Source organism: Cavia porcellus, unplaced genomic scaffold (genome assembly GCF_034190915.1).
Source record: "Cavia porcellus strain 051 isolate PalLab524CR breed Dunkin Hartley unplaced genomic scaffold, mCavPor4.1 scaffold_2, whole genome shotgun sequence".
NCBI lineage: Eukaryota > Metazoa > Chordata > Mammalia > Rodentia > Caviidae > Cavia > Cavia porcellus.
Window position 1 is genome coordinate 24,765,603 of NW_026947485.1, and position 22,182 is coordinate 24,787,784.

The 22,182-nt window shown below is 35.8% G+C and overlaps 1 protein-coding gene across 8 annotated transcripts in view; it reads left to right on the forward strand.

The window, feature by feature from the left end:
• Nucleotides 1-22,182, forward strand: part of Dnah11 (dynein axonemal heavy chain 11) — a 298,369-nt gene that overhangs the window by 231,923 nt on the left and 44,264 nt on the right. For all 8 annotated transcript variants that reach the window (XM_063239334.1, XM_063239325.1, XM_013152435.3 and 5 more), the window contains one exon: nt 17,014-17,218. In XM_063239334.1, coding sequence (XP_063095404.1) covers nt 17,014-17,218 — 205 coding nt within the window. The remainder of the gene's footprint in view (nt 1-17,013; nt 17,219-22,182) is intronic.

The following is a 22,182-nucleotide window of genomic DNA, read 5'->3' on the forward strand; positions in this document are numbered from 1 at the left end:
CTTGTGTACTTACGTACTTAATATTTTTCTTCACGTAGAATTTAAATTGTCACTCTGATTTTTAAATCGGTCTCTCCAGGGTAATAGTATCCACAAAATCGTAAGTGTACTGTGCTAGCTGTTTTTTCTAATATGCTTACCTATAACCATGCAAGACAAGGGTTCTTCACTGGATCCCTGATGCCCTATTCTAGCAGTTGATGGATTAGTAACACCAGGGAGGCATACCCTACTTTCCCTGCTGGGAAAGTGCTGGACATGTGACTGTCCAAATGACTGCCATTCCTCCTGGGACACTGCACTTTCCAGAAATCCTCCTACAGTCATTGGGGTCAGCTCCAAGGAGTCATCATGCTGCTTCTCTACAAACATGTGAAAAGTCAGCTGCAGCAATTATGTCTCTAGTCGAGCCTGGGTGGACCCAAGGGAGACGGTGGCTTTCCAAAATCTCCTTGTACCTCTTCAGTCAGGAACTCTACAGTCACCAAACTTACTTCATTGGAGTTCCTGGAGCTCCTGCTTTTTTTCCTTCTGTTGGTTTTGTTTTGAGTTTCTGTACAGAGGTATAATTTTAAACTCCCTTATGCTCATGCTTCTTTAACACCTATTTTCTACATCTTAGGTATCTGTCTCCTTTCTCATCATTTGACTATTCCCGTCAACATTAAGTGGAAATGGGCCTAGTTAAGAGTGACTAACTTCTGGATCTAACCAATTAGTATGGCATTTATTATATAAGTCATCCAGCAAATCTATTTAGAGTGACTGACAGCTTATAATTGTTTAATAAACCAAAGTTTACCCAGACATGCATTTGGAACAGTCTAATAAGTCATTTGACAAACTTAACGTAAATATAATTGCAGCTGTGTCTGATGTGTTAAAAATACAGTTTAAAATCTTGAATGTCACTGATGCAAAGTCCTTATTATTAAGGCATTGACTCTATTATGAAGACCTACAATTTTTGTCAGAAAAATACATGTTGTCTGAGCTTTAACTTCAATTTTAAATAGCACAATTTAAGTGTAAGAGACTTGATGATTCTCCATCACATATATTTGGATAATCTGAACTTTCCAAAGAGTTATAGTCTTTCCTCAGTATGGATAGAGTTATATATCAATGAGAATTTGAGAGGTCTTTCATTTATGGAACAAAAGTAAAGTATCAAGACTTCGCTATAAAATCAGTCCAGAATAGTTTATTCCAAAATAATATTTAGTGAATATGCACTCTCTGTGAGACCTTGTAGAGCTGATTGAATTATTTCAGAACTTTTTAAAAGGCCAAGAAAATTTAAGGTACTTTGTAAGAAGATAGTAAATAGTAATTACTGCATGAAGTTTTTAATGCTGTCAAACTTTTATGTCTGGTAACAAATATTTGTTTGGTGGGGTGAGTTTTAGTTCTATTTCTCTAGTATTTTCAACTTAATTCTCTAAAGCAGGTAATCTTAATGTCTTTACCCAGAGATTAGAGATGCTACTGAAGCCCTTTTATATCCTGTCAATCACTGGCCTGGCGGTTGCAGATTCTAAGTGCAGTGCAGCACAGACCTTGCATTTAAGGAAGCTATTTCCCTTGGGAGAAGGCAACACAACAATAATAACCCTTTATAAACAATAACGTGCAGTGTCCCTGGCATGATGCAGCTGGGAATTCACAGTTCCACAGTGGAGACTTCCAAAGTCTTTATGGAACAAGTTATATTTGATTGCAATTAATATTTATTGTGAGTTTTGAAAGATATGTGAGTTTCAAAAAATCAGCAGTTTTCAGGCAAACAGATGAAAGAAGAGAATCATAGATAAAGAGGTTCAGTACAAAATAGCAAAATGTGTGAAACAACTCAACAGTTTAGAGAACTGCAGGTATAGTCCAGTCAGGAGGAGGAGCCGCTGGGAAGAAGACTTAAGACTGAGCAAGGCCACAATCACAGATTTCCTTGGTTGCCCGCTTCCTGTGGACTATTCTTCCTCTCGGAGTGATGACAATTGCTTTTCACCAAAGAGCCATCACTCCCTGGAGTCTCCATATTTTCATTGAGAATATGAACATAAGTTAATGAAGGGAAGGGAAACTAATGAATATTCTCATGCATGCTGGACAAATGTGATCAGGTTTGCATTTCTGAAAGGAGACATTGTTGGCAGTATGAAGTATCAACAGAAGGAGCCTAGACCTAAATAAAGCCAGAGTCCAGTAACCAACTGCAGCAGATACCCAACTGAGACATAATCTGAGGCCAAAGTGAAACAGTGACAGTGAGAGAGACAGGAGGACAAATCAAAAGGCAATCAAGGAGCTCCTATCAGTTCATGGTTATTAATTGGATATTGTTGGTAAGGGAAGAGGACCAGGCATCAGTTTTAGTCTTTTGTCCAGTAAATAATAATGTGATTTATGGAGAAAGGTGTTGTAGGAGTGTGAGGAGGGAGGTAATTTCTTTTATTAAACATTGAAAGAAGTACTTTTTAATTCCCATTCCCAAAATAGTCTTGAAAAAAAAAAACTATTGGAAGCATGAAGTCGTGAGTTCAATCCCTGGTACAAAAAAAAAAAAAAGCTATTGGATGTATGAGTATAAAGTTTAATAGGGAAATATTGACCAAACAAATACACAGGAAATAGCTGTGTAGAGAAGATTTAAGCCATTGTGATGGACGTGATTATCTAAGGAGAAACTACACTGTCAAAAAAACACAGGCTATCTTTTCTTTACATGAAAAATATGGGAAAGCCTAGTCAGTGTCTTTTTTGGATGCTTGTTGACTGTATGATGTTTGGAGACCTAGATGCATAAATAGATTTTCCAAATTGGTATGCAGTACTCTTTCAGCAGGCTTCCTATGAGTCCTATTTTGCCCATTTAACCCTTTCTTCTCTATCTTTTTGATTCATTTCCTTCCTGAGTCTTTTATATTTTTCCTACCAGTGTTTTTTAAGAGAATAAAACTAAGCAAAATAAGGCAAAATAAAGCCAATCAAAACAAAAGAGTGTAAGTGATACAGAAGCTTAAAACAAGATAGTAGTAAATCAACAATGGCTACCATAATTGCTTCTTGTCTTCAAAATAGCTGCCTGTACCATCAGACATAGTAAAATCAAACAAAACAGAACAAAATAGAACCAATAAAAACAAAACAATCAACACAATACAAGACTTCAAAACAAGATAATAGTAAATCCAAAATGGCGACCATAATATATCTTGTTATCTTTGAAATAGCTGCCCATGTCATCAGATATAATAAAATCAAGACAAAACAGTAATGCCAAACCAAACAAGACAAAATGATACAGGACTATCAGTGTTTTTGGAAAGAATATTTTTTCCAGACAGTCTTTTCCCATTGTTGAGATAAAATACCTGATGCCCCAAGTTAAACAGTTTGTAGAATTTTCAGTTCATAGTTGGCTGGCTCTAAGGCAGGCTGGCATGGCAGTGGGGCATCACAGAGGAGAAACAGTTCATGATGGGCAGAGGCAGCAATGCAGTGAAATAGCAAAGAGGCAACCGCCTCTTCCTTTTATTCTTTCCAAAATGGTTACCGGCTTTTTGGGTGTTACATCCTTAATCCCAGCGTCACACAGCGTAATCCCAGAAGCACACAATTTAGATCTAGCCACCTCCTGAAACTCCCACCTTTGAGTGCATGAGGCTTTGGGGGACATCCAGACACAAGCCATAACACGGGGCTTTCATTTCTTCATGCCAACTAAAGTATTCTCCCTGTATCCTTTCTTTGCTCATTTGTCTGTAACCCAGGACTAAAAATATGTATCCATCATCACTTTCTTGTTCTGAAACCTGTTAACAAGTCTCTGCTGTCACTTACATTGAATTGGACTGAAGCTCCTCTGTGAATCCTGAAGAATCTTTTACCTGTTTGCTACTTCTGCATTTTCCTTTACTATCCTTGTTTTTCTACTCCTATTTTTTAATTTAAAAATTCAAGATGCTGTGTTCTAAAAATAGCTTCATAAATAAGTTGAATACATTTGGAAATTTTAGTGACTGTATTGTTTTCATCTGAAAAATTGTGTGCATTTAAATAGTGTTTTCTTTTTTCTTCATTTTACTTATTCTTTAAATAAAAAACATTTATATGTAGACATACTGGAGGGGAACATCAGAGGAGAGCCCTGATTGGTAGAAATAGGGATAATTTTTCTTTGTTTAGTGTAATAAATTAAAAATCAGGAGAAAATAGTGTGAAAGAATTCAATTGGGAGATGTTGTTATAGCTTTTGAACAGAGATACCCATTTGCAATGTTATAGTAGTAACAGAAGAATTTTACTTTGATCATATCTCTAACCAATACGCATTTTGTAAATTTTCCAATAGAATTGCAGTTCTAAGCTTCAAAAATTAATGTTTTACTTGATTTTCTTTCCTTTTTATTTCAATATTATTCTCTTTGCACAGTTACCTACAGGGCTACCAGTATGTTTTCCTTTGTATTATAAAGACAAGATGATACTGCGAACAAGGACCGTCCACAGGACTGTAAAGCTGGCATATTCACCTAAAATGCTCAAGTGTAGATGAAATAATATTTTCATATTCCAGCTATAAAATCACAACCCTCAGAAAGTTTGCAACTGTTAGTAATGTTTTTTATTTCAGTTGTTTGTTTGGGGCTTTTTAACAAAACCTCTATTAGTTTATTCTTCCTAATAATGAATGTCTGATAAGTGCTTGTGATAGATATAGCATCATCCAAAAGTTGAAGTTCATTAATAATTGGAATGTTGTAGAGTATGAAGCAATGAATACTAATTACTCCTTTCATACCTGACAGCTCCCTATGGACCAATACATCAGTCCCGACTTTAATTTGGTTCGAGTAATGGTTTCATCAATAGCGCATTAAATCTGTGTTTGAGAAGATATACAGTTGAACCTGACCCACACACTAGCTACCTCTGTCATAAAATGGCCATAGGCTGACAACAGCTGGGTAATTACAAATAATTAAATCCAGCGAACTCCAGACAATCCTAATTTTAAATAAAATATATCTTATCAATCGACAGAAAACATGTCTGGGAAGATTTAGCAACATGTATTTTTTTCTAAAGAAAATTTGCTGTTGTACATATTAGAGAACTTGCTGATCTGTGAAGCATCTTTATACAATCATCCCTCCTGAGTCTTTCAAATCTCCCCAAATATTATCAGTCATTTTTGAACTTTAAACTAACCTTACTGTGAGATGAATTTTAATTGTTCCTGACAATATAAATATTCTTTAAAGATAGTTTATACTTCATTGTGGTTTATGTTTCAATAGCTATTAATTCTTTTCACAATAGTCTGTAAGCAATGTGGCCTAGAAAGACACTTAAAATTGACTGATAGAAATTTTAATATTTATACAGGGAGAAATGTTTTAGAGACATTCATTTTATAATGACTTGAACTCCTGAAAATAGGATTGAGGTTTATTTAAAAATTACTTTGGAATAGCAGGTTTTAATTAATTAAATGTTGTTATGTTGTATTCTTGGAGTTGATGTCATATGATTGTATTATGGCTGATTGGAGATATATTTGAATGAGCTGTTGAATGGGACTTGAGATAGAACATAGTCAGGGTGGTATGGTAGAATGGACTCTCCCATAATGACAGCGTAGAAATTCTAAGTAAAGTATGGAATAGGTAGTTATTTTGTTATGCCCCTTGTGAAGGTTCCTCATGAAGGGTGAAGGTAGTTTTATTTGCAAGTGTGTTCATACTTTCATATAACAAAATGCACCATTCTAGTCTATCCTAACTCCTAAATACAAAGTAAAGTTTTATTGCCAACAGAACTGACAACAGGTTTTCCACTCTTAAATTCATCCTGCCCGTGTTTAAAAGGAAATTGTGTAATATTGAGGTCTACAGATAGTGTACTTTCAACTCATGGTTGTCTGACAGTTGTTTGACTTTATCTGTAAACAAATACCAAACCAGGCCACAGTTAAAGAACATTTTAGAATCTCTCTTTGAAAATATCAGTCTTTAAGAAAAAAAATTAATGGACTCAGAATTTATTTTCAATACCATATTAAAGTGTCCAAATACACTAAAGTGTGTATATGTGTGTATCAAAAGGGAGATAACCTCCTATGGTTTTCTTTTCTAGCTTTTTTCCTAAATATAGTGTTACTTGGAATTCTAAAACATCAGTTTGTTTTTATTTTTTAAAATCTAAGAGTCAAGGGTATAGCTCAGCAGCACAGAGCCTGCCTGGCAAGCATGAGGTCCTGAGTTAAATTCCCGGTACCAAAAAAAAAAAAAAAATCTAATTGAGGTTTGCTTTTATCTTAGAACATGTTATTTATATTAATTGTACAAAACAGTAAGACAATTAATGCATTTCTATTCAGGAATTCGTTCTTTTCCTCAAATGTCTGGCCAGCCATGCAGCTTTCAGCCAAAACCTTTCTAGAAGAGATGGCTTTGGCCACCTCCACAGCCCTTCCTACTGGATTTGCTAAGTTACACTCCCCTCTTGCCTTTAGCTCCTCCTGATCCTTTTGGCTGCACTGTCAGCTGCAGCTGTTGGAGCCCCAAGTCTAACCTAGGAGCTTTTGATTTTAAACATCAGGAGTATACAGTAAGGCTTTTAGATGTCCATTGAAAAGTGGAGTTCTTCTCTGGAGTGTTTATTCCTCCAGCTAGTGTGGGATTACTAGTATTTGCTTACCATAAAAGCTGCCTACTGTTTCTTTCTCTTAACAAAATGACTGTAAGAAAGCCTCCAAAATGGAATCTTTCGTATTTAGAGAACTGGTTGGTATCTGAATTATCCATGTTAGAGTGGAAACCCTCAATAAGTTAGTACAATGCGTTTGGGAGATTTTGCTCTAAATTCCAAAGTTTAAAAATGTTTTTAAAAGAGTCCTGATGCCATTCCTAGTAAAGACACCAGCTATAGTACTAAGTCTTTATTCTAAGTGAATGTGTCATTTTCCATGTGTCATTTGGATGGCGTTATAACAGTGATGGCACTCATGATACTCAAGGTATTGATCACTAGCTATATAAATTTTGGCTTTTAGAATCCAAAACTGGAATTCTCAAGAGCAACAACACTAAGGCTGAAAACGATTCCAATAGAAGTAAAAATGACTGTCTTAAGTTGCACGTATACATTCTCAAATTAGAATCCTAGATCATAATCTCCAGTTTCACATTCTCATTGTGGTTCTGTCGATGCTCTTTTCCCCACGTCACAGAGATTCTAAAAACTAATTATGGGAACCAATGTTAGCGCTGGTCTATCACAGAAGTGCTGTGAAATTAAGAAATTATTTTCAAGTATTTTCAAAATAATTTGTGTATTCTCCTTAGCCATAAAAATCTTTCATGAAATAATTGACATTTTTTTTTATTCCGGAACATTTTCCAGGTGGATTTTGAGTAGACTTTAAGAGAACGTTTCTAAATGGAATAGACTAGAAAATACAACCACAACTACCAACACACTCAACCACCTTATCTTTGATAAAGGGGCCGAACATGTTCAGTGGAAAAACGACAGTCTCTTTAATAAATGGTGCGGGGAAAAACTGGCTTTCCATAGGCCGAAAACTAAAGCTCGACCCATGCCTATCACCATATACTAAACTAAAATCTAAATGGGTCAAAGATCTGAATATTCAAACACAAATACTAAATCTGTTGGAAGACAAATATTTTGAAGACATAGGGGTAGGTAGAGAATTCATGAATAGGAATCAAACCACATGGGAACTACTTCCCAGAATCAATAACTAGGATCACATCTTATTAAAAAGTTTCTGCATGTCAAAAGGAATCTCCAGTGAAAAGAAAACCCACAAAGTGGGAAAAAATCTTAGTGAACTGTACCCCAGACAAAGGACTTCTGTCTAAAACATATAGAGAATTGTAAAAAATCAGATCCCCAAAACTCAAGGACCCAATCTAAAAATGGACATCTGACATAAATACACAATTCTCAGGTGAAGAAATACAAATGGCAAATAAATACATGAAAAAATGTTCATCATTGTTAATCATTAGAGAAATGCAAATTAAAACAATACTGAGATTCCATCTCCAGAAAGAATGGTCAGGATCAAGAAAACTACCAACAACAATTGCTGGAGAGGTTACGGGGAAAAGGAACTCTCCTGCACTGTTGGAATGTAGACTGGTACAGCCACTGTGGAGGTCAGTCTGGAGATTTCTCAAAAAGCTGGGATTGGAGGTCCCATTCGACCCAGCTATTCCATTTCTGGGCATATTCCCAGAAGAACTGAAAACATCATACCACAGTGATATATGTGCACCCATGTTTATAGCAGCACAGTTTGTAATAGCTAGATCTTGGAAACAACCTAAGTATCCATCAACTGAGGAACGGATAAGAAAGTTGTGGTATTTTTATACAATAGAGTACTACTCAGCTATAAAGAATGATCACATTGAGATATTTACTAATAAATGGGCGCAACTTGAGACGATACTCATCAGCGAAATAAATCAAACCCAAATGTATAAATACCATATAGTCTCCCAGTGTAAGAAATAGTAAGAGTACATAAGAGTTGATAGTAATCATGATTCCCCATTACATTGTTTTAAAGTCTTATAATGATCACAGTTGTAATGGATTTGTCCTGGTTTTTTTATTTTGTTATCTGTGATGGTATGAACAGCTAATTTGAGGGAAACAAGTCATTATAATAGCCAGTGCTGATTTAATATCATCTTACTCTGAAGTCCTACCATGCTCTTGGTCTTCTGCTTCCATTGGCTCTATCATGCTGTACTTACTGGATTGTATTACGTGTGAAAATATGAACAAATTTTCTATGGAAAATGAGATAGTAGCCATTGCTTGTTTTCTGTTATTTGGTTCTGAATGCCCTGTAATACTCTCATTCTCTTGAATGATTTTATACTATTTTGTTATGTTTGATATTATTGTATATGAAGTTATACTCAACTATTTCAAAGAGAGAGACATGGTGGTAGTTACTGTTAATTACAGGTTGTGAAATACTGTGTTGCTTACATTGTTCTATTCTGATCTGCTCTGTTACATCCTGTTTTGTCTTAATCTCTTTGAAATAAAAAAAGAGGCTAAAAAATCAGGTATAAATCAAGAGAAACAAAAATACAGAGAGCGTCGCGTGCCTGTCAGTAATAAGTGACAAAGTGTTCACTGAATGAAGCAGACACGTTCCCAGTGCAGAGCAGAGCTGCCGCCACCCATGGTGGAAAATGCAAGCTTTTCCACTTGGTTAGTTTGACAAAACACAGAAGCATTCTCATAAAAAGAGAATGAAAAGGGAAATGTATTCGTTTTGGATAAAACATTTGCTTCTCTCTGGAACCCAGGAAACATAGTGATTGGTATTATTTTATTTAATTGGTTGTACAGATTCACGGGTTTCATTCTGGCAGATTCGTGCATGCATATAACATACTTTGATCAATTTCAACCTCATCACCCCCTTGCCCATGAATTTCCCATTAGGAGGGGGGTGTTTAAAAAAAAAGAATATTTCTGTTCCTAATGCATCTATTTTTTATGCAAACTTAATATATAAAAGCTGGATTTATGGTTACTTTATATATATGTGCATAATCATCATTATTGTAAAATAACTCATTTTGCCTAAATGGGGAGCATTTTTACCCACTTAAAATAGTGTTTTCTTTGCTTAAAAACAAAAAAACACAAAACTTTTATGTAACTGGTTTTTAAAAATTTTATGAAGTAAATTACATTATAACTATATTGACCTGAAATTATAGACCTTAGAGTAGGACGGAGCACTTTGATAATCAGTGCCCTTCTCTTTCATAAAAGAAGATAGAATTTCTGACCAAAGATCAGCAGGACATGTGCTCTGAGACATGTTTTTTTCCTCTGGCAGCCGTGGATTCGTACTGAGTCAGTCATATTCTCATAGTATCCTTTTGTGATTGAGGGTCAGAAAGGTTGACAGAGACTGACATTACTGGCTGCGTGTGTCAGAGCAAATTATCCTTCTACGTGATGCAGTGAGGTGAAATTTTATACTAGGAGTCTAGAGACCCAGGTTCTAGTCCCAGCTCTGCCTCTATGTGATGTGACCTTGGACAAGTCATAAACTCTTTGGATCCATAAAAAGGAATCAATTGAGATCTCCAGAGGCCCTAGTTGCTCTAAAATTACAGCTCTGCTAGATGAAACAGAATGGTTTGGACTCATCCCATGTCCCAGCCAATTAGACCACAGTGTTTGTACTGGGAAAAAATAATTTTATTTCCCTTCCGAGGTTTCACAACCAAGTCTCTCACCTCCAAAACAGCAAACGTCAGCCAGTGAGGGCGTAAAAAATGCTCACTGTGTGGAAGGGGCTGGGGCACCTGCATCCTGGATTCAGAGATTCGGCTTCTGCTTAGTTCTCACTGTGTCTGCTTTGGGAAGGTCACCACAGGTCCCACTTGTGTATTGTTTTTTCACCTGCTGTTGCTCTTTGCTGGAGTTTAAATTTAGGAGCTCAGAGCTTCCTTCAGTTCTTAGAAGTCGACCTCCAGATTCATGTCTTTCACAGAAACAACAAAGTGATTCTGTTTGCTTTTCCCACCCCTTTAGTTAGCTCCGTTGTTTTTTGGATTCTTCAAATCATGAGAGAGCATTAACAGTCTGTTTAATTTTCCCAGATAGGAGATTAACCAAGAATTAACCTAGCAGCAATGATAAAACCCACTGAGTCATTATGCAATTTTTGCCTTTCATAGATCATAAACACCCCAATTGAGGATAATTTATGGTCCCTGGGAAATCTAAAGCTATCAAATAATGTTTCTAAGCAAGATGTAAAACTCAATTTTATAGGCAACATTCTCCTCTTTTTCCATAGCAGTGGTTCTCCTCTGTTCCCATTAACTCTGTCTCTTCACAGGGAAAAATCAGAAAATGTATCTGTCAAAGCAGATACATTTTTTCATTGTTTAAGTGGGGTTTGTGAATGCCTCAGGGTATATGTAAGTGCATGGGAGATACAGAGCCATAAAGTGATCCATGAGGCACCTTCCAGAGCATTGCTGAAACTCAGATACTGTTCAGTTCAATATTTAACCAGTTAAAGCATCACCTGAACCAAAATGCAACATTATCAGAGCAAGGTTCTCAGTTTATTTCTTGTAAATTCAAGAGAGGATGGCTATGCGTAGTAGCAGGTGATAAATACTCTTGCTTTGAGAAGAGATTTCACTAATACTGTTGATGTGATCCACAGGAGAGGTGATAGGCACTTGGCCCATGATGAGCTGAAAATGACTTTTAAAGGGTTGTAAACAAGAATATACAACAGAAATGGATATGACCCACAAAGCCTAAAATATTTGCTCTCTTGATTCTTTCACAACAAAAGTTTGTGAACCTATGCATGCTCTAGAGAAATTTCTCCTGGAGACTTTCTCCTCCAGTACATGGTCCTTATCCAAAATGCCAGAGACCGAAAGTGTTTTGGATTTCAAATCTTTCGAATTTGGGGCTATTTGTTTAGAGCTAATGAGATATCTTAGCCATGTGGTCCAAGTGTCTACTCAGTGGAATACATTTGGTTCCTGGTTACCTTGTACACAAAGCCCAAGGTCATATTATACACTATATTTAGTGCACATGAGTTTAACTGTGCCCATCATATGAAATTAGGTGTGGAATTTTCCATTTGTGGCATCACATCAGTCCTCTAAAAGTCTCAGATTTTCCCTGAATGCTCAACATATATGTTCAAATGGGACCTAGTCTTATTGATTGTTTTGATTCTTATTTGCATAGGGGTACACACACAACCATGTGCACAGGCCCCACCTATCTCAAATTTAATTTGACTTTTTACCATAATTTTTAATCTCACCATGGTGAGCTGTCCCATGGCACAAAATAATGACAATTCCAGTCTTGATTGATTTGTTGTTCTTAAGTTAAAATTTTTAAGATACAAAGCTATTTAAATTTTCTTTTTACCTGCAGATAAAAGTTAGTGGTTAAAACACAAAGTTTACAAAACATGAACTTAAACCTGGTAAAAATTGATAAGCAAGTGAGGGAAAACTCAAAACTGTGTTATAAGACTGTGTCAGGCCTGGCATTTCTAGGAGACTCTCCACAGGGGAGAAATGAATGCACTGCGAGCTGGAGAGGTAAGCAGGAAACCACAAGATACAGACAGAGGTTTCAGTCCATGTTTATTGTGTGGATTCCAACAAGCATGAAGTTCATTGTCTCCTTTGTTTAACTCCAATCAGTAATTACACGAAACCCTCACTTTCGAGATTTCACTTAAAAGTCAGTCATGCAAATCCTGAGGTCTAAGCTAAGAGCAAGCCACAGAACAGAATTAGCAAAGATTTCCTTGAAGCTGCTTGTGAGGTAAATTTTGAAAATTCTTGAAAGGAGAAATGCAAGAAATGGGAGATAATGTTTTTGTTTTCATTTGCAGTGCAGGAAATTGAGTCTGGGACCTCCACACCGAGCTACACTGCCAGCCCTTTTATATTTTACTTTGGTTGTTTTTGTTTGTTTGTTTGTTGTTGTTTTGAGATTTGGTTTTGCTGAGTTGCCTAGGCTTAAAATGCACTCCTCCTGCCTCACCTCCCTACTAGCTGGGACTGCAGGCAAATTTTGATGATGCTTTGCACTATAGATGTGGTTGGATATGTATCATTCAAAGAGGAAAGTTAACTAAGTGTCCTCATCACATAATACCATTCTGTGACACGTCTCATTATGCATAAAGATAAACATGAATTTCTAAGAAGCATTAGTTAGCTTGGCCCTTACTTTACAGACTGATAAAAGTTCAAATGTTAGTGACTTGGCCTACCGATAGATTGTTGTTCTTTTGATTTTTTTAAAATAAAACCCTCATTGAGATATAAGTCATATATCATCCATTTAAAGTGTTCAGTTAAAGTGTAGAATATAGTGCTTTCTTAATATATCCATGCAAGTGGATGGCCATTACTACAATCAGTTTTAGAACTGAAAGTTGTAAGCAATCACTAACCTACTTTTTGTCACTGTTGATTTCCTTATTCTGGGTATTTCCTGTAATTGGAATCCTATAATATGTGGTCTTTTGTGACCAGCTTTTTTCATTTGGCATAATATGATCCATCTGTATTCAGTATGCAAGAGGCCCTCAATATCTCTGGATTCCATTACAGGAAGCAAGCTTCCTTAGATTTGATAACTACCAGGTGATACTGGAACCAATCTTCAGAGGTGACTGATGTGATGTATATATACCCCATATGTCAATCCTTCACTTCTCTTTGTGACTGAATAACAATTCATTGATTGAATAAACCCATATTGTGTATCACATTGAAGTTGTTTCCACCTTGTGGGTACTGTGAATTATGCTACTGTGAGCATTCATATGTAAAGTTGGTGTGGAGTGGACCTTACCATTTGATTAACTATGTACCTAGGATAGGATTGCAGAAATATTTTGAAAAACTGCCAAGACAGTTTTTCATAGTGTTTGTATTTTATTTTTCTTGGTCTATTTTAGACAGGGTTTCACTATGATGTTCAGGCTAGTCTTGAACTCACTTTGTATCCCAGGCTGGCCTCAACCTTGCAGCAATCCTCCTGCCTCAGCCTCCTGAGTGCTAGGATTGCAGGCATGCTCCACCATACCCTGGCTGTTCATTTCAATTCTCATCAGTCATTGTGTGAAAATTCCAGTTCTTCTCATTACCAGCACTTGTCATCTGTGTTTCTATTATAGTTGTCCTGTTGGGTATGAAATGGTACTTCACCTTAGCTTTGACTTGCATTTCCCTGATGATTAATCATGTTAAAAATCTTCTTGTGTGCAAACATGTAAACAGATGGTGCCAGATTCATGACCTATAACAAGAGTTCAAGGTCACCTTATTCATCAGCTATATTAACAGCTGTTGCCTGGTTTGCTTATTGGCCATTTGGAGAAAAATCTATTTCAGATTCTTTGCCTGTCTTTTAACTAGGTAGATCTTTGATCTTTATGTGCCTATTACATTGCAGAGACTTGATATATAATGATAGATTGCCTAGTCTAGACCTTTTCTATAAATGAAGTCACACAGTACATGCTACTTTATAACTAGCTTCTTTAGTTGACATTTGTGTGTCATCTTTGAAGAAATATCTGTTTAAGTTCTTTGTCTTTTAATTGAGGAAAGATCTTAGAATTTTGTATGCCTATCACATTGTGAGGTCTTGATATGTAGGAATAAATAAAAGAACAAAATGAATCAGTTCGTAAAATATTGTACTGAGACAGCAGTAGTGTTTGTGAGAGCTACAGACAGTGTTGTCTCGATGATGGCTGCATACCCTAAGCCTAGAAGACTATCTGCTAACCTGGCATAGTGCAGGTGTTTCAGGCAGAATAAATGAATGTGTGATAGTGATTTCTTTCACAATAACACAGATAACTGAAGAAATTAGCAATAAGATATATGATTATTGTAGTGTGCATGACATCAACTGGAAAATATGTGTGCAAGCATATGGACAGATGGTATCAGATCCATGATCTATAAAACAAGGGTTCAAGGCCAGCATGCTCATCAGATATATTATCAGCCATTGCCTGGTTTGCTTTGTTCGTTGGGTCTCTGGTTCACTCACTTCTGAATGTTCTCACTGTTTTTAACAATGACATCAACACTCATTTTTTTAAGAGATGAATGAGATCTTTTTCTTTTTTAAGAGAAGTATATCCTAGCCAGGCGAATCCTGACTTAGAATGTGGATTCCTAGATGAATTGCTTATTTTCTTCCTGGAAAAGAATTAAATAGTAGGATGTCCTGACACAGTAAAAACAAACCAAAACTAGATAAAAAGACGGAATTTGCCTTTCAACTTAATAAAGATAATCTCTGAAAATGCTTTTTTTGGCAACTCCTTTTCAAGTGTAGACACTAAATCAACCATGGTGAAGCTGTGAGCTTTATCAATCTTGCCGTGAAAACAAAATTTAGAAGTTGAGCAAAAATAATAGGTCATGTGTCTTATCAGTTCTTTAGGATTCTTAGTTTCTATTCAGGTAATTAAAGCTTTAATTATTTAAGCACATTTTTAATGGTCAGGCTTCTGTAGCTGGGAGAAAATATTTGACACCCACAAGTTGAAGGATATGGGTTTATTTTGACTTGAGTTTCAGAAGTCCACGTCCAGCTGGATTCAAGGCTTCTAGAAGCATCGTGGTGGGAGAGCATGGCCAAGGAAAGTTGCTCAACTCAACATCTAGAAAGCAGAGAGCAGGGAAAGCAGCCTAGAGAAAGGGACCAGGAGCCAAATCTAGTCCCCAAAGTTACAACCCAAGATCCACTTCCTCCAAGAAGTCCTCACCTCCTAATAGCCCCTTCATCTAATAGTACTCATTAGTGGGTGAACCTATTGATACAATTAACAGTGTCACAATCCAGTCACCTCTCCAGTATTCTCTCAGTCCAGTAAATTTGATGAGATTAATTGACATACTTATAAATTTTATAATCTATGTATGCAAAGTTGTCACCAGACCAACAGAGCATCCATTAGATCAAAGGCATTTTCCTTACCATATACACAAGTGAATTAATTTGTGAGGCAGTTACAGAACATCTTCCAACAGTCTAAGACATTGCTATGTTATAGCATCCTGATGAAATACCAAATATAAAAATTGTTGCAGGTAAATGCTGAACTATTCTACAGTACCTTTTATTCTGAGTCTACCTACTTTTCCAAAATTGATAAATTCAGTGAGATAATTTCTTACCTGCAAGTCACAGTAGTAAAGGCAGGTAATAAAGATTTTTTTTCTCATAGATTATTGAAAATACTGGCTGGGGATTTAGCTCAGAGGCATAAATGCCTGCCTAGCAAGCACAAGGTCATGGGTTTGATTCCCAGCTTAAAAAAAGTAATATGGATTTTAGGTAGCATTCTGTCCTTGGTAACTTCTCTATGATCTTCTTTTGTTTGAGGTTTTGTTGGTTTTGTTTTGCTTTTTTTAGTATTGTAGATCAAACCCATGACTTTTGTACTGAGACATATCTCAACCCTTTTTAAATTTCAAGACAGTCTCCCTAAATTTCTAAATTTCCCAGGCCGAGCTCAAATTGATGACCCTCCTATCTTACATTACCATATTGCTGGGATTACAAGCATGTGCTACCAGGCCCAGCTGCTGAAAATGTTCCATACACTTAATGGGAAGAACCTAGAATTTTAATAACTATTAAACAGGAAAAGAGAAGATGCTCTTTGCTTCAAGTATGTTCCCGGACTGCTGCTTTGCTTTGGTTTTTTTGTTTTTTTGTTTGTTTGTTTTTTGTTTTTTTATACAGGGGTGGAACTCACGACCATGCCCTTTCAAGGCAGGAATTTATACCGCTGAGCTAAATCTCCCGCCCTTCTTTTCTATTATATAATTCAGTCTGTCCTTGAACTCACCATGTAGCCCAAGCTGGCCTTAAACTCATGGTAATTTTCCTGCCTCTGCCTCCTGAATGCTGGTATTATAGGTGTGCCCCACCACACCTGACCTCAAGCTTCTTAGAAGGATGGATACTTAATATATACACATGGATCAATGTAGTATGGATGGATACTTAATATATACACATATATAGATATAAATCACATTTATATGTGTCTTGTCTATAAAGAATAGCAATATGTATTATAATTTGAAGTACAGAATATATAGTGAAAGCTAGTATTTGCTGTTATAGGTCCTTTATAGGACTGATCTTATTTGGTACAGTGACACTCTGAGGTAAATACTATTAATTATTGTCACATTTCCTGTGTGAGAGAACTTAGTAGATTCAGAGTGGATAATTCTGACTTTTCTTGTATTTTGGGAAAACTGGGAGTAACTGAGAAATCCCCAACCCCCTGGTCTTCTGGCCTGGCTATGAAGACAGGACGGGAACAGCCCCTAAGTATCGGTCCTGGGTCACAAGTATCTCCTGAATGCCTGTGTTGTCCCCCTCTAGGTATATCAGGATTGGAGATAGAGAATGTGAGTTTAACAAGAACTTTCGCCTTATCCTTCACACAAAGCTGGCAAATCCTCACTATAAGCCAGAATTACAAGCTCAGACAACCCTCCTCAACTTCACTGTCACAGAAGACGGTCTGGAAGCCCAGCTGCTGGCCGAGGTGGTCAGTGTTGAACGGCCAGATTTGGAGAAACTTAAGGTAAAAACTATTAAATTATCTACCAGTGACTCATCACCTCCTTTCTACCAAGTACAGTGCAAGTCATGGGAGTATAAAATGGAATACGTGCCATCACAGTCTAACTGAGAAAAATGAGACGTATGCGAAAAAGTAAAGAATCCCAGGTTACTTCTGGTAAATGGTAGCTAGCTGGCCTTACGCCACAGGTAGGACATGGGCTGGCTCTTTGTTCATGTTTGATACACAGGACAGGGACGGCAAAGGCATCGTTCATAGAAAACCAGCACAGAAGCAGGTGCCTGCTGGGGTAGGTTGAAGGCTACTAGACCAGTGAGCCAGTCAAAGCAAATGAAAATGAAGAGATAAACAAGGAAATCAAGGAGCTCATAGCTGTTTATAATTAATATATAAAAGATTATGGCTTTTAATATACTGAGTAAGAAGAAATACTAAAAATAATTACAGTCAGTGTTGGATACACTGAAAACAAGAGTAAGCCAAAAAATATGGAAATAAGCCAATAATAAAAGCAGAAAATAATGACCTAGAAAATAAGGAAACAGTATTAACAAAGAGCTATTTGTTTGGGTGAAATGAAGCTAACAGGTTTACCTCTGGCAAATCCAGTCAAGAATAAAAGAGAAAAATAGATTAAAAGTATTAAGACTAAGGCACACACATAGAAATTAAAATTGTAAAAGGCATATGGAACCTACTTTTCTAACAAATTTGAAAACTGATAGTAAATAGTATATTTCTGCAATGTGAAAATTAAGATTATTAAGATTATCTAATATTTCCAAGGTTCCTCTGTGCATCTAATTATTTTTATGGATGACGAATATTCTATTGTATGAATATTTACCATTAGGGACATTCAGATTGTTTCTACCTTTGGATTATGATTAGATAATGTTATGATTACTCGTGTGCAGATTTTGGTGTGGATATGTATTTTAAATTCTTGATATCTGCTAGGAGAAAATTGCTTAGTTATGTGGTAATTACATTTTGAATCAATGGATAAACTACTGGCAGTATTTCACATCTCTCCACCTGCTATGTATCATCTTAAAGGGCAGAATATGTATCTCATTATGGTTTTATTTTCATTTCCCTAAAGTCTAATGATGTTGAGCATCTGTTCATATATTTATTGGCCTTTTGTGTATCTTCTTTGGGCAAAATATCTATTCACATAATTCCCTCATTTTAAAATTAGTATATTTTCATTGAACAGGTTAAAAAGGTTCTTTATTCTGAATATTAGACTCTTTAAGGACATATGATTTACAAAATCCAACCAACACACACACATGCATATTTTAAATATTATATTTTTTATTTTCTTGGTGATCTTTGGAAATGCAAAAAATTTTAATTGTGGTAATGTCTAATTTATCTACTTTTCTTTGTTTATGTTTTTGATATCCCTCTCTAGAAAACCATTGAAGATGTAGTTCAAGATTCATTCCTAGATTGTTTCTTCTAGGGCTTTTATAATTTTGGCTCTTATATATAAATCTATGATCAGTTTTAAGATAATCTTCACAGAATAAGAAAAGGAACCCAACTCCATTCTCTTCTTTGTGAATATCTAGCCACAAACCATTTATCAAAAAGATCTTTTCTCCCTTGAGTTGCTTTTGCTTCTTGCGTAAGCCCAATTGCTATGGATCTATTTCCAAGTTCTCTCTTCCATTCTGTTGGTTTGTTTGTCTGTCCTTTGATCAACACTATCTTCTCTTGATTACTGTAGTCTTTAAATTAGATAATGTCAGTCCTCCAACGTTGCTCTCGCATATATAATTGACAGCTCTAGATCTCATGTCTTTCAGTATAAGTTTTGGAATCAGAATGGCATAATTAACAAAATAATGTTAAGGTTTTGATTAACATTGTTTTGAATCCCAGAAAAGAAGAACAATGTCTTAACACCTTCTCTCTCCCAACCATGATCACGGAACAGTGCCCTATTTTTAAGACTTTTTTCATCAGACTTTTGTAGAGTTATTCATAGGGATTTTCAACACATTTTTTTCAGATTTATACTTGCTGGAATATAGAAAAGCATATGATGTTTGTATTTTAGTTTATATCCTGCAAGCCTGCTGTAATTTATAGTTACAAGAGGACTTATATCAATCATTTGAAACTTTCTACATAGTCCTGTCATGTATGAACAAAGTTTTTGCTTCATTTTGTCTTACTGCATTAGTTGGGGCCTCACATGCAGTGTTCATTATGCCTTGTGTCTAGAGTCCCCTTAAAGCCTCATGTGGTCATAGGCAGGGCTTTTTTAGAGATGGCTGGATCTAGGATAATGCTGGGATTAAGGGTGTGTGATTACCAAATCAGTCCACTGATTGTTTTGGCACTGCCTTAGTCCCGGGAGCCTAGACAGAGTATAAAAAGGGAAGAAAAAAGCTGCTAAGGTCACTTGTGACTTTGCTACCTTCTGCCTGCCTTAACCTGTTTCCTCTCTGCAATGCCTGTCTGCTCTGCCCCCTCACATTGGAGCCAGCCAATTATGGACTGAAACCTCTGCAAACTGAGCTAAATAAACCTGTCCTCCTTTTAACTTCGGGTGTCAGGTATTTTGTCTCAGCAACCATAGAAAAGTCACTATGATGGTGTTGCAATTCTAGCTGTAAAGAAGAATATCCTTGGGGCTGGAGATTTAGCTCAGTGGCATAAGCACCTGCCTTGCAAGCGTGCAGTCGTGAGTTCAATCCTTGGTACTGATTAAAAAAAAAAAAAAGGAATATCCTTGCCTCCTAATTTTAGGGGTAGAGCATTTAGCTCTCACCATTAGGCATGCCATTAATTATAAATTATTTTTATGGGTTTTTTTTTTTAGATATTGTTTATAAAGTTGAGAAAGTTACCCTCTACTTCTGGTTTGTTGAGGGTTTTCATCATGAGTGTGGAATCTTATCAAATTTGTTTGTTTGTTTGTTTCCTGAATTCAGTGATATAATCACATTCTTTCTCTGCTGTAGCCTGTTTTGTAACAGATTGTATCATTTGACCTTTGAATTTCAAACCAGACTTTTCACACCAGGAATGAATCCCACTTGGCATGATATATAATTACTTTTATACAATGCTGGGTTTGATTTCCTAATATCCTGTCAAGGGTTTTTAATCCGTAATGGTGAGAGATGCTGGCCTATAGTTTTTCTTTCTTGTAATGACTTTGTCTGGTTTTAATATTAGGATAATGCTGGCCTTATAGAATGAGTTAAAAAATACTCTTCTGCTTTTTTTTTCTAGAAGTCGTAGAGAATCTATATGATTTCTTCCTTAAGTCTTTGCTATAACTCAGAAATCATCTGGACTGGTACTTTTGTTTTTGGGGAGTTCTTCATTGTTATTCAATTTGTAATACATCCATGATCTATTAAGATAACCTATTTTCCTTGCGTGAGTTTTTGGTAGATCATGTGTCTCTAGCATCAATGCTTAACGTTTTTTCTCTCCCCTACCCCTTTTTCTTATTTGGCTAAAAGAGTATAAGTTTTATTGATCCTTTCAAATAACCAATTTTTGATTTTACTGACACTTTCCCCATTGGCTTCTTAATTTCATTAATTTCTGCTATAATTCTTTATTTTTACTTGCTTGCTTTTTAGGTTCATTGCTCTTCTTTTTCTAGTAAAAGTTTATATAAAACTTAGATCTTTTTCCCTTAGTTATGCAGTTAATGCTATGGATATTCCTCTAACCACTTTTTAGTGCCTTCTTACCAATTTCGTTTTATTTTCACTTATTTAAAATGGTTTTAGTTTCTCTTAAGATGTCCTATTTTACCCATGTATTATTTTAAAGTACATATGCTGTTTAATCTCCATATGCTTTGGTATTTTTCAGCTATTTTTCTGTTATTGGTTTCTTAATTTGGTCATGGCTTAGCACTTTGCATACTTTGCATATTTTCTATTCTTTTAAACTTTTTTCGGAGACTTTTATAGCCCACCGTTGGATTCATCTTGGTAAATGTTCCATCTGAGCTTGAGAAAAATGTATATGCTGTAGTTGCTGTAGTTGGAACAAGTATTGTATAAATGTCATTGGATCTAGTCGATTGTTGGTGTCTCATGCTTCAACAGAATTATTACTTATCTGTTAAGTATGGGTATAGGAGGCTTGAGTTCTCCAATTATAAATAATGGACCTGTTTGTTTCTTGCAATTCTATCTTTTTCTCTTATATTTTTACTCTATTCAGTGCATAAAATTAAAGATCGTTATAATTTCACATGGAATTGGCCCTTTTATTACTATTTAATACAACTGTTTGTTCTTGATAATTTTCCTCATTCTTTTTTTTTTAATTTTTTTAAATTTTTAATTTTTTTTTTAGACTAGTCAAGTGCAGTAGTGAGAAGGGGGGAAAGAGTAGAACAAGGAGTTCAATCTGTACTGACTGTGAACAATCAATTGAGATAACTCACTACCTTCAGACCAGCCTAATTTTCCTCATTCTGATACCTGGTTTGTTTGAAATTAATGTAACTTCTCCAGCTTTTATTAGTGTTCTCATGGTGCATTTTTTTCCATCCTTCTATTTTTAATTTATCTCATTATTTAAAGTTTGGTTTTATAGACAACAGATGGATGAGTCTTCTCATCTACTGTATCAGTATCATTAAATTAATTTAAATAATTCACATTCTATGAGTTTATTCATATAATTGGGTTAATATCTACCATAGTTGACTGCTTTTGTTCACTGTGCTCTTTCATTTTTTTACTTTTTTCTCTTCCTGCCTTGCTTGATCTTGAATACTTTATGTAATTCCACTGCCTCTTCTCTTAGCATGTTATAGTTTTTTTTAACTTTTAGTGCTTGCTCTTGTGTTTGCAACATACATTTACAACTATCTAAGTCCACTTTGAAATAACAGTATATGCCTCAAAACAGCACAGTCAGAGAATTCTCATTTTCTCCCTCCAATTTATAGCTACAACATTACTACA